Source organism: Elephas maximus, chromosome 5 (assembly GCF_024166365.1).
Source record: "Elephas maximus indicus isolate mEleMax1 chromosome 5, mEleMax1 primary haplotype, whole genome shotgun sequence".
Lineage (NCBI taxonomy): Eukaryota > Metazoa > Chordata > Mammalia > Proboscidea > Elephantidae > Elephas > Elephas maximus.
Window position 1 is genome coordinate 65,935,206 of NC_064823.1, and position 13,953 is coordinate 65,949,158.

A 13,953-nucleotide genomic window follows, 5' to 3' on the forward strand; every position below is an offset into this window, starting at 1 on the left:
ATTCTATGAAATTAAGCAAAAGGATTAATGTGACTGTTCTGTGTGGTGAAATCATGGCTGGGGATTCCTCCAGTTTAGAATTCACAGCTTCTTATTGTTACCCATCAATCCAACATAAAATTTTAAAGCACCTACTTGTGCAAGACACTGTTTTTTGTTTTTTGTTTTTTTTTGCACTGTGCCTGCCTCAAGGGCTTTACATTGTAGTGTGGGATATAGATATTAAACAAGTAAACTGCAAACAATATACAATTACAAGTAGGGAAAAATGTTGAGAAAGGAAAAAAATACATGATGATATGAAAAACACTAATAATAGGAGGATGAGGCACTATGGTAAATTGAGTCATCATTTGGATTATATTTAACTGAAATCTGAAAGGTAAGAAGGAGCTATCCATCTGTATGAAGGTGGGAGAAAGCCGAGGCTCTGGGAAAAGGAAGAGCTTGGCTAGTTATTAAAGGAACTAAATGAGGCACCACATGAATGGTTGCAGCATATGGAGCACTAGGGAGTGCAGGAGGAGAGGAGCCTACAGAGTTGATGGCTGTTGATGTTGTTAGCTGCCATTCAGCTGGCCCCTGACTCATGGTAACTCCATTCACAACAAAACAAAACGATGCCTTTCTTTCTAGTCTGTCTTATTCTGGAAGCTCCTCTGAAACCTGGTTCGCATCTTGGCAGCACACAAACCTCCACTGACAGAGAGATGGTAGCTGTGCCTGAGGTACATTGACCAGGAATTGAACCTTGGCCTCCAGCATGGAAGGCAAGAATTCTACCACAAAACCACCAATACCCTCAAAAAGGTAGGTAGGAGGTGGTAATACATGGCTTTACAGGTTATGGTGAGGAATTTGAATTTTATTCTAAACTCAGTGGAAGCCATTGCAGGGTGTTTAGAGAAGAAAAGGTCATGTGGTGTGGTGAATGAATTGACAGGAGGGACAAACGATCAAGAAAGGCCACAGGGAGACCAACTAGGGGATGATTTCAGTAGCCAAGTGAGAGAAAGCAATGGCTTGAACAAGAGCTATGGTTCTCTTGGAATGGGGAGATGACTTTGGAGGCAGGTTGACTGGGCTTTGTGATGGATTATATTTGGAAAAAGATGGAGGAATCAAGAATGACTTCAAAGATTCTGATTTAAATATTTAGGTAGATGATTGTTGGTTTTTAGTGAAATAGGGTTTTCAGTGAGAAAATCAAGAGTTCAGTTTGGAATGAGCTAAGTTTAAGATGCCTGAGAGACTTCAAGAGAGCATGAAAATTAGGCAGTTGGAAGAGAGAGGAAGAAAATCTGAAAGGACCTCTGCCACGAACATGCTGATGTCTCTTCTTCCCTGCATAGTTTCCTGGAGTCCCAACTACCCTCAGATGGGGAGGATGTGCTCTGCAAAAGGAAAACTAGATATTTTATTTCATCAAATTACACACACTTTGTTGCATGTGACTTGGCAAACCTAGGTAAACTGGTGCCAAGTCAAATTTTCGGATACAGATAATAAGCTGTATTTATTGCTACCACATCTGCTTCTTGTTTTGTTGTAAAAAGAAAAGTTACCACAAGGCAGAACAATAAACAACATCACAGAATGGGAAGCAGTTGGTATTGGTTGCCCCAGTAGTGAGAACTCTGAGATGGGAAAACTATCTCTTTGAAAGTCAAAGAGGACTAAAGTGTGTGGTAAAGTGTGTTCACCTCCCCAGTTTTAGAGGAATATTTTTTGGCTTTAGGAAGGAAGCAAGAGTTCCAGGGCTGTGTGATTGATAAGAGGTTAGGGCAGTCAAGAGAAGTACTCCCCAGTGAGCCAGATTCCCTTGCCTTATTTTCCCGTGTAGGGAGATCTATGCTGGTCTCCTAATGCAAAAAGCATCTCTTTTTCAGTGGGGTTATAAAGTATTAAGGAACAAGCAATAGGTACAACCAGAATGTTCCTTAGGAGCAAGGATGGTGAGAATTTAACTCATTACTTGGACATCATGTTTGGTAAAGCAGAAGACTAATGAAAAGTGGGGGGACCCTCAGTGAGATAGACTGACACAAAAGCTGCAACAGTGGACTAGAACATACCAATGATAATGAAGACGACATAGGACAATGTTTAGTTCTATTATATGTAAGGTTGCTATGAGTTGGAGCCAACTCAATGGCAATTAAAAACTGCAATGTCAATAAAGCATTTGGACAACTGATCAAAAAGGTGATTACTTGATGGTTTCAAGCTTTGCATTTTCCTTATACAAAAGTAGAAACATTCAATATCCTTACCATGATCCTATGTTTGCCATTCTCATTTTACACATGAAGAAACTGAAGGTCAAAGAGTGTAAGATATACATCCAAGATTATATATCTATTAAGTAGAAGAGGTAAAATTTAATCTACGTCTATCTGATTTTCATGCCACAATGCTACTAATAAGAATATGTGTCAAATAAGTGAACAAAATAGAAAATTAAAGAATAAGCAGATCATTACTCAATGAATTTACTGTTTTTTTCTTGCCGCGGTGGTGCAGTGGTTAAGAGCTATGGCTTCTAATCAAAAGTTGGAGTTCAAATCCACCAGCCACTCCTTGGAAACACTATGGGGCAGTTCTACTCTATCCTATAGGGTCACTATGAGTCAGAATCAACTTGATGGCAACAGGTTTGGTTTTCTGTCTTTCTCACTTTACTAGCTACTTATACAAGTGTTTTAATAATAATTCCTACTTCCACTCACTAAAAATATGCCCAAATATTATTAAAAATACTACAAAAAACCAGTACATTAAAAATTCTAATGGTGACAGTGTGCATCACACACTTGATGACCCAAAATCAGATTCTACTAAAGAATAGTGAATGGACTCAGGAATATATATCTGGTAACAGCCCAAACCAGCTGGTAATAGGTCATAAGTAAGTCAAGGGCTACAACAATCAAGACAGCGCAATCTAGTAGCCCATCTACGTATATTGAAAGAAAATAAAACAAGATAAGACTCAGTGAGCAAATATAGAATAAATCACTACAATATCTTAGTGATGGCTTGGAGACAGCAGTCTATATCAAACCACATAAAGAAGCAGAACTTGACTGCTTCTACAACCCCCCAAACTAAAGAATCAAATCTTTCCCAAATGAAGATACAATCCTGGAATTGCCAGATACAGAATATAAAAAACTAATTTACAGAATGCTTCAAGACATCAGGGATGACCTCAGAAATGAAATAAGGCAAGCTACAGAAAAAGCCAAGGAAAACACTGATAAAGCAGTTGAAGAACTCAAAAAGATTATTCAAGAACATAGTGGAAAAATTAATAAGTTGCAAGAATCCATAGAGAGAAAGCATTCAGAAATCCAAAAGATTAACAATAAAATTACAGAATTAGACAACGCAATAGGAAGTCAGAGGAGCAGGCTAGAGCAATTAGAATGCAGAGTGGGGAATCTGGAGGACCAGGGAATTAACACCAATATAGCTGAAAAAAAATCAGATAAAAGAATTTAAAAAAATGAAGAAACCCTAAGAATCATGTGGGACTCTGTCAAGAAGGATAACTTGCGTGTGATTGGAGTTCCAGAACAGGGAGGGATAACAGAAAACACAGAGAAAATAATTGAAGATCTGCTGGCAGAAAACTTCCCTGACATCATAAAAGACGAAAGGATATCTATCCAAGATGCTCATCGAACCTCATTGAATATTGATCCAAAAAGAAAAACACCAAGACATATTATCATCAAACTTGCCAAAACCAAAGATAAAGAGAAAATTTAAAAGCAGCCAGGGATAAAAGAAAGGTCTCCTTCAAGGGAGAATCAATAAGAATAAGTTCAGACTACTCAGCAGAAACCATGCAGGCAAGAAGGCAATGGGATGACATATACAGAGCACTGAAGGAGAAAAACTGCCAGCCAAGGATCATATATCCAGCAAAACTCTCTCTGAAATATGAAGGCGAAATTAAGATATTTAGAGATAAACACAAGCTTAGAGAATTTGCAAAAACCAAACCAAAGCTACAAGAAATACTAAAGGAAATTGGTCAGAAAACCAATAAAATCAGATACCAGCACAACACAAGGTCACAGAACAGAACATCTGATATCAACTCAAACAGGGAAAATACAAAAACAAATTAAGATTAACTAAAAAAAAAAAAGCTCAAAACAGGGAATCATTGAAGTCAATATGTAAAAGATCACAATAATCAAAAAGAGGGACTAAATACAGGTGGCATAGAACTGCCATATGGAGAGGGATACAAGGCTATATAGGACAATACAAGTTAGGTTTTTACTTAGAAAAATAGGGGTAAATATTAAGGTAACCACAAAGAGGTATAACAACTCCATAACTCAAAATAAAAACCAAGAAAAACGTAACGACTCAGCAAACATAAAGTCAAATACTATGAAAATGAGGAACACACAATTTACAAAGACAAATGTCTCAGCACAAAAAAGTAAGTGGAAAAATGAAATTGTCCACAACACACATAAAAAGGCATCAAAATGACAACACTAAACGCGTACTTATCTATAGTTACACTGAATGTAAATGGCCCAAATGCACCAATAAAGAGACAGAGAGTCTTAGACTGGATAAAGAAACACGATCCGTCTATATGCTGCCTACAAGAGACACACCTTAGACTTAGAGACACAAACAAACTCAAACTCAAAGGATGGAAAAAAATATATCAAGCAAACAATCAGCAAAAAAGAAGAGGGGTAGCAATATTAATTTCTGACAAAATAGACCTTAAAGTTAAACCCACCACAAAGGATAAAGAAGGACACTACATAATGATAAAAGGGACGATTGACCAGGAAGATATAACCATATTAAATATTTATACACCCAATGACAGAGCTGCAAGATACATAAAACAAATCTCAACAGAACTGAAAAGTGAGATAGACACGTCCACAATTATAGTAGGAGACTTCAACACACCACATTCGGAGAAGGACAGGACATCCAGTAAGAAGCTCAATAGAGACACGGAAGACCTAATTACTACAATCAACCAACTTGACCTCATTGACTTATACAGAACTCTCCACCCAACTGCTGCAAAGCATACTTTTTTTTCTAGCGCACATGGAACATTCTCTAGAACAGACCACATATTAGGTCATAAAACAAACCTTTGCAAAATCCAAAACATTGAAATATTACAAAGCATCTTCTCAGACCAGAAGGCCATAAAAGTGGAAATCAATAACAGAAAAATTAGGGAAAAGAAATCAAATACTTGGAAACTGAACAACACCCTGCTGAAAAAAGACTGGGTTATAGAACACATTAAGGAGGGAATAAAGAAATTCATAGAATGCAACGAGAATGAAAATACTTCCTATCAAAACCTATGGGACACAGCAAAAGCAGTGCTCAGAGGCCAATTTACATCGATAAATGCACACATACAAAAAGAAGAAAGAGCCAAAATCAGAGAACTGTCCCTACAACTTGAATAAATAGAAAGTGAGCAACAAAAGAATCCATCAGGCACCAGAAGAAAACAAATAATAAAAATTAGAGCTGAACTAAATGAATTAGAGAACAGAAAAACAAATGAAAGAATTAACAAAGCCAAAAGCTGGTTCTTCGAAAAAATTAACAAAATTGATAAACCATTGGCCAGACTGACTTAAGAAATACAGGAAAGGAAACAACCCGAATAAGAGACGAGATGGGCCACATCACAACAGACCCAACTGAAATGAAAAGAATCATATCAGATTATTACAAAAAATTGTACTCTAACAAATTTGCAAACCTAGAAGAAATGGATGAATTCCTGGAAAAACACTACCTACGTAAACTAACACAATCAGAAGTAGAACAACTAAATAGACCCATAACAAAAAAAGAGATTGAAAAGGTAATCAAAAAACTCCCAACAAAAAAAAGCCCTGGCCTGGATGGCTTTACTGCAGAGTTCTACCAAACTTTCAGAGAGGAGTTAACACCACTACTACTAAAGGCATTTCAAAGCATAGAAAATGATGGAATACTACCTAACTCATTCTATGAAGCCCCCATTTCCCTGATACCAAAACCAGGTAAAGACATCACAAAAAAGGAAAATTACAGACCTATATCCCTCATGAACATAGATGCAAAAATCCTCAACAAAATTCTAGCCAATAGAATTCAACAACATATCAAAAAATTAATCCACCATGACCAAGTGGGATTTATACCAGGTATGCAAGGCTGTTTTATTTTTTTTAATGCAAGGCTGGCTTAATATCAGAAAAACCATTAATGTAATCCACCATATAAATAAAACAAAAGACAAAAACCACATGATCTTATCAATTGATGCAGAAAAGGCATTTGACAAAGTCCAACACCCATTTATGACAAAAACTCTTACCAAAATAGGAATTGAAGGAAAATTCCTCAACATAATAAAGGGCATCTATGCAAAGCCAACAGCCAACATCACTCTAAATGGAGAGAGCCTAAAAGCATTTCCCTTGAGAACGGGAACCAGACAAGGACGCCCTTTATCACCGCTCTTATTCAACATTGTGCTAGAGGTCCTAGCCAGAGCAATTAGGCTAGACAAAGAAATAAAGGGCATCCAGATTGGCAAGGAGGAAGTAAAATTATCTCTATTTGCAGATGACAGGATCTTATACACAGAAAACCCTAAGGAATCCTCCAGAAAACTACTGAAACTAATAGAAGAGTTTGGCAGAGTCTCAGGTTATAGGATAAACATACAAAAATCACTTGGATTCCTCTACATCAACAAAAAGAACATCGAAGAGGAAATCACCAAATCAATACCATTCACAGTAGCCCCCAAGAAGATAAAATACTTAGGAAGAAATCTTACCAAAGATGTAAAAGACCTATACAAAGAAAACTACAAAGTACTACTACAAGAAACTAAAAAGGACCTACTTAAGCGGAAAAACATACCTTGCTCATGGATAGGAAGACTTAACATAGTAAAAATGTCTATTCTACCAAAAGCCATCTATATATACAATGCACTTCCGATCCAAATGCCAATGTCATTTTTTAATGTGATGGAGAAACAAATCACCAACTTCATATGGAAGGGAAATCATCCCTGGATAAGCAAAGCATTACTGAAAAAGAAGAAGAAAGTGGGAGACCTCACTCTACCTGATTTCAGAACCTATTATACAGCCACAGTAGTCAAAACAGCCTGGTACTGGTACAACAACAGGCACATAGACCAGCGCAACAGAATTGAGAACCCAGATATAAGTCCATCCACATATGAGCAGCTGATATTTGACAAAGGCCCAGTGTCAGTCAATTGGGGAAAAGATAGTCTTTTTAACAAATGGTGCTGGCATAACTGGATATCCATTTGCAAAAAAATGAAACAGGACCCATACCTCACACCATGCACAAAAACTAACTCCAAGTGGATCAAAGACCTAAACATAAAGACTAAAACGATAAAGATCATGGAAGAAAAAATAGGGACAACCTTAGGAGCCCTAATACAAGGCATAAACAGAATACAAAACATTACCAAAAATGAGGAAGAGAAACCAGATAACTGGGAGGTCCTAAAAATCAAACACCTATGCTCATCTAAAGACTTCACCAAAAGAGTAAAAAGACCACCTACAGACTGGGAAAGAATTTTCAGCTATGACATCTCCGACCAGCGCCTGATCTCTAAAATCTATATGATTCTGTCAAAACTCAACCACAAAAAGACAAACAACCCAATCAAGAAGTGGGCAAAGGATATGAACACACACTTCACTAAAGAAGATATTCAGGCAGCTAACAGATACATGAGAAAATGCTCTCGATCATTAGCCATTAGAGAAATGCAAATTAAAACCACGATGAGATTCCATCTCACTCCAAAAAGGCTGGCATTAATCCAAAAAACACAAAAGAATAAATGTTGGAGAGGCTGCGGAGAGATTGGAACTCTTATACACTGCTGGTGGGAATGTAAAATGGTACAACCACTTTGGAAGTCTACCTGGCGTTATCTTAAACAGAAATAGAATTACCATACAACCCAGAAATCCCACTCCTCGGAATATACCCTAGAGAAATAAGAGCCTTCACACGAACAGATATATGCACACCCATGTTTATTGCAGCTCTGTTTACAATAGCAAAAAGCTGGAAGCAACCAAGGTGTCCATCAACGGATGAATGGTTAAATAAATTATGGTATATTCACACGATGGAATACTACTCATCAATAAAGAGCAGTGACGAATCTGTGAAACATTTCATAACATGGCGGAACCTGGAAGGCATTATGCTGAGCGAAATTAGTCAGACGCAAAAGGACAAATATTGTATAAGACCACTATTATAAGATCTTGAGAAATAATATAAACTGAGAAGAACACATACTTTTGTGGTTACAGGGGGGGAGGGAGAGAGGGTGGGATTAGTTAGTAGATAAGAACTACTTTATGTGAAGGGAAGGACAATACTCAATACATGGAAGGTCAGTTCAACTGGACTGGACCAAAAGCAAAGAAGTTTCCGGGACAAACTGAAGGCTTCAAAGGTCAGCGGAGCAAGGGCAGGGGTTTGGGGCCCATGGTTTAAGGGAACTTCTAAGTCAACTGGCAAAATAATTCTATTATGAAAACATTCTGCATCCCACTTTGAAATGTGGCGTCTGGGGTTTTAAATGCTAACAAGCGGCCATCTAAGATGCATCAATTGGTCTCAACTCACCTGGATCAAAGGAGAATGAAGAACACCAAGGTCACACGATAACTATGAGCCCAAGAGACAGAAAGGGCCACATGAACCAGAGACCTACATCATCCTGAGACTAGAAGAACTAGATGGTGCCCGGCCACAACCAATGACTGCCCTGACAGGGAGCACAACAGAGAACCCCTGAGGGAGCAGGAGATCAGTGGGATGCAGACCCCAAATTCTCACAAAAAGACCATACTTAATGGTCTGACTGAGACGAGAAGAATCCTGGCGGTCACGGTCCCCAAACCTTCTGTTGGCCCAGGACAGGAACCATTCCCTAAGAGAACTCATCAGACATGTAAGGGACTGGACAGTGGGTAGGAGAGAGATGCTGATGAAGAGTGAGCTATCTGTATCAGGTGAACACTTCAGACTGTGTTGGCATCTCCTGCCTGGAGGGGAGATGGGAGGGTAGAGATGGTTGGAAGCTGGCAAAATTGTCAGCAAAGGAGAGACTGGAAGGGCTGACTCATTAGGGGGAGAGCAAGTGGGAGTACGGAGTAAGGTGTATATAAACTTATATGTGACAGTCTGACTTGATTTGTAAACGTTCACTGGAAGCTCAATAAAAATAATAAAAAAAAAAGTTCTAAAGAGCAGGCCATTTCGTGGACGCCGAGGAAGGGAGATCATCTGTTGGAGCCGAACCAGGGGAGAGCGAGAAGCCCCATTGGAGCGTATGATTTGAGGCTTCTGCGTTTCTAACCCAAGATTTCGAAATGCATCTTGATTCCTGTCCATTGGACTGTAAGATTTATGTAGGTAATCTTGGAAAAAATGGCAACAAGACCGAATTGGAACGGGCTTTTGGATATTATGGCCCACTCCGAAGTGTGTGGGTTGCTAGAAATGCTCCCGGCTTTGCTTTTGTTGAATTTGAAGATCCTCGGGATGCAGCTGATGCTGTTCGAGAGCTAGACGGAAGAACACTGTGTGGCTGCTGTGTAAGAGTGGAACTGTCAAATGGTGAAAAAAGGAGTCGGAACCGTGGTCCACCTCCCTCTTGGGGTCATCGCCCTCGGGACGATTATCTTAGAAGTCCTCCGCCTCGTCGCAGATCTCCAAGAAGGAGAAGCTTCTCTCGCAGCCGGAGCAGGTCCCTTTCTAGCGACAGGAGAAGAGAGCGATCTCTGTCTCGGGAGAGAAATCACAAGCCGTCTCGATCCTTCTCTAGGTCTAGTAGCCGATCTAGGTCAAACGAAAGGAAACAGACCAGTTCGCAGGAAGAGTAGTGTAGTGGTGTACAGGAAATAACTTCATTTGACAGGAGTATGTACAGAAAATTCAAGTTTTGTTTGAGACTTCATAAGCTGGGTGCATTTTTAAGATGTTAGCTGTTCGATTTTGTTTATTGTCTCGTAACAGTGGCACACATGAAGATGTAATTCTCTATGGTTTGAAATGGATCATATGAGGCACGTAATACCAAGAATTTATTACTTTACCATGTCCCCTTAAGCAAAATTGAATGTTTTGAACTGTGGCCTTGGATAGACTGATAATAAACCTCTAAATCTTGCCCAGGTAAAGTGTGATGTTTTAATATTATGGTGACAAAACTGGCAAAAATTGAACTAGGAAATTTGTCCATAGCTGGGATATAGGATGCAGCTGTAGTTGAGTAAGCCGTCTTTAAAAGCTGCACCATGTAATTAGATTAGAGGTTTTTAAGGAAATCCAACGAAGTCTTCACAATGGGCAGAAGTTGCCCAGTTGATGTAGAATCTGATAGGTTTCAAGAGTTTTTTATTTTTTGCTTTAGGTAATAAATTCCTTATGTGATTGCTGTATATGAGTAGATAACCATTCGTAACATCATTTCTTTGGAAATTTGAGACTATTCAAGATACCAACGTCCTGCCAGTTTAAGAGTACACTGTAGAGATGAACTTTGAGTTACTGTGCAAGATTTTTTTTTCATGCTGTCATTTTGTAATGTTTTGTGAGAATCCTTGGGATTAAAGTTTTGGTTATAAATTGTTGTTTAACTTGAAAAAAAAAATTCTAACAAGCAAAACACAAAGATTAAGGGAATATATAAATAGGAACTATACGTTAAATGATAGCATGCATTTTTGACATCTACATTGAAGAATAAAATGTACACATTGCTTATTTTTTAAGAATGTAGGAAATATAAGACCTCTCTTCTAAGAAATGACAAAATTTCATAAAGATGGAGGCAAGGAAATTTCAAGATTATACATACAGGCAGTCTGTACTTCAGTTCAGTTGGTCTAATTGCCATTCTCTGAACCCACAATATACTCTGATGCCTGTGTTTTTGATCCAGCTATTTCTTCTCCCTATAGTGTCCATGGTCTCTTTTATTTTATAAGTCTATGTACCAACATCTCACCCATCCTCAATGACTGCTCAAATGTGCTTTCTCTAAAAAATATCCCTATTATTAACAAAATAGAAGAATATTTACATTATCATATTGTTTTTTTCTTTTTACTTTTTTAATGCAGCCACTAGAAAATTTTAAATGGTGTATGTACAATATCATTAATATTGTATCTAAGTAAAATCTGGCTGAAGATAATTCAAAATCGGTTATAGCATTACATCAACAGGGAACTGCCAGAAATTCAAACTGGATTCAGAAGAGGACATGAAACCAGGGATAGCATTGCTGATGTCAGATGGATCCTGGCTGAAAGCAGAGTATACAAAAAAGATGTTTATCTGTGTTTTATTGACTATGCAAAGGCATTTGACTGTGTGGATCATAAGAAATTATACATTATGAAGAATGGGAATTCCAGAACACTTAACTGTGCTCATGAGGAACCTGTACAAAGATCAGGAGGCAACCATTTGGACAGAACAAGGGGATACTGTGTGGTTTAAAGTCAGTAAAGGTGTGCATCAGGGTTGCATTCTTCCACTATACTTATTCAATTTGTATGTTGAACAAATAACCCGAGAAGCTGGACTATATGAAGAAGAATGGGGCATCAGGATTGGAGGAAGATTCATTAACAACCTGCATTATGCAGATGACACAACCTTGCTTGCTGAAAGCAAAGAGGACTTGAAGTACTTGCTGATGAAGATCAAAGACCACAGCCTTCATCATGGATTACACCTCAATGTAAAGAAGACAATAATCCTCACAACCGGACCAATAAACAACATCATGATAAACAGAGAAAAGATTGACGTTCCCAAGGATTTCATTTTACTTAGATCCACAATCAACACCCATGGAAGCAGCAGTCAAGAAATCAAAAAACGTATTGCACTGGGCAAATCGGCTACAAGAGATCTGTTTAAAGTGTTAAAAAGCAAAGATGTCACCTTAAGGACTAGGTACACCTGACCCAAGCCATGGTGTTTTCAATTTCATATGCATGTGAAAGCTGGACAATGAATAAGAAAGACTGGAGAAGAATTGACACCTTTCAGTTGTGGTGTTGGTGAAGAATATCGAATATTCCATAGACTGCCAAAACAACGGACAAATCTGTCTTGGAAGAAGTACAGCCAGGATGCTCCTTAGAAGTCCAGTAAGTTGGTCTTTTTTATGAATTTGAGTTTTGTTCTATATTTTTCTCCCATTCTAACCAGGAACTTTTATTGTGCCCCTGGTCAGAGCAGTAAATAGTGGTAGCCAGGCACCATCTAGTTCTGGTCTCAGGACAGAGGCTGTGCTTTGTGTGGGTCATTAGTCCTATGGACTAATTTCTTCCTTGGGTCTTTGGTTTCCTTCACTTTCCTGTGCTCCAGACAGGAAGAGACCAATAGTTGTATCTTAGATGGCTGCTTGCAAGTTTTTAAGTCTGTATTTTTTATATACTACTTACCAAACTAGGATGTAGAACATTACCTTAATGAACTATGTTTTGCCAATTGACCTAGATGTCCCCTGAGACTATTGTCCTTAGCCTTCAAGCTCAGTAACTCAGTTCCACGAGGTATTTGGGTATGTCTAAGAAGTTTCCATAACCATGTCCCCTATGCGCTCTATTATATACATAAATATATATGCAAAAAAAAAATGCCCACAACTATACCTATATATCTATGCTCCCATAGGCCCTCTGTCTTAGTTATCTAGTGCTACTATAACATAAATACCACAGTGGATGTCTTTAACAAACAGAATTTTATTCTCTCACAGTTTAGGAAACTAAAAGTCTGAATTCAGGGTGCCACCTGCCAGGGAAGACAAAGGTTTTCACTCTCTGTCTATTCTGGGAAAAGGTCCTTGTCATCAATCTACCCTGGTCTAGGAGCTTCTCAGCACAGGAATTCCAAGTCCAAAGGACTTGCTCTGCTCCCAGCATTTCTTTCTTGTTGGTATGAGGTCCCTCTCCTCTCTGTTCAATTCTCTATTTTATATCTCAAAAGAGTTGACTCAAGACACAGTCTAATCCTGTAGATTGAGTCCTGCCGTATTAGCATAACTGCTTCTAATCTTGTGTAATTAGCATGATAGAGATTAAGATTTACAACACATAGGAAAATCACATTAGTTCACAAAATGGAAGACAACCACAGGATACTGGAAGTCACAGCCTAGCCAAGTTGACACACATTTTGGGGGACACAATTCAATCCATAACACTCTCCCACACCTATTTGAGTGGTTACATATCTACCTATGTAGCCACTCACAAATTTTTGGTTGTTATTACTGTTGTTGAAGAATTGTATATGTTCTAGCATTTACCATAGCTGTTCTTTATTCTTGCATACCTCTCAGAGTCTTCGTTTACCTTGGTCACATTGTGCTGACTTCCTTCATATTGTGTTTTGCCTTTCCCTTCACCACCGTTATCATATTATTATCTTCATTTTACACACTCAGAGGCTGAGATTCTCTAGCTTGCCGACATCACATAGAATTCCAGAACAAAAACTTGAATATCCAACCATATGACCAAATCTAATGTCTCCAAATCTGGCTTCATTGAAAGATACTCATACAGCTTTACTTAAAGCATCCACTAAGATACTGGTCAATAAGATTATGACTATGGGGGAAAGTGCATGGTTCTGAAAGAATTTCGTGTTTGGCCAAATAGAGTATACACTTCTTGCCATTTTAAGAAATAGCCAATGTTAATTAGTATAATTATAATACCCCTGAATGATTAAGCCCACTTTCACCTAAAAGCTTGTCTGTCAGTTCTCCACATAACTTGCCAGAAGTTCACTGGAAAGGCTGGTAGCCTTGCTGTTTAGGCTTTGTAGCAT

General features: G+C 38.3%; 1 protein-coding gene across 1 annotated transcript; it reads left to right on the forward strand.

The window, feature by feature from the left end:
• Positions 1-9,416: 9,416 nt before the first annotated feature.
• LOC126076708 (serine/arginine-rich splicing factor 3-like) lies at positions 9,417-9,977 on the forward strand. Its single transcript, XM_049885280.1, has one exon. It carries the CDS (start codon positions 9,465-9,467, stop codon positions 9,975-9,977), a length of 513 nt encoding a protein of 170 aa, XP_049741237.1. The 5' UTR covers positions 9,417-9,464.
• Positions 9,978-13,953: the final 3,976 nt, after the last annotated feature.

Bases quoted from the DNA above. Each gene is read 5' to 3' on its own strand.
- LOC126076708 (XM_049885280.1), top strand. From the start codon at position 9,465: ATGCATCTTGATTCCTGTCCATTGGACTGTAAGATTTATGTAGGTAAT.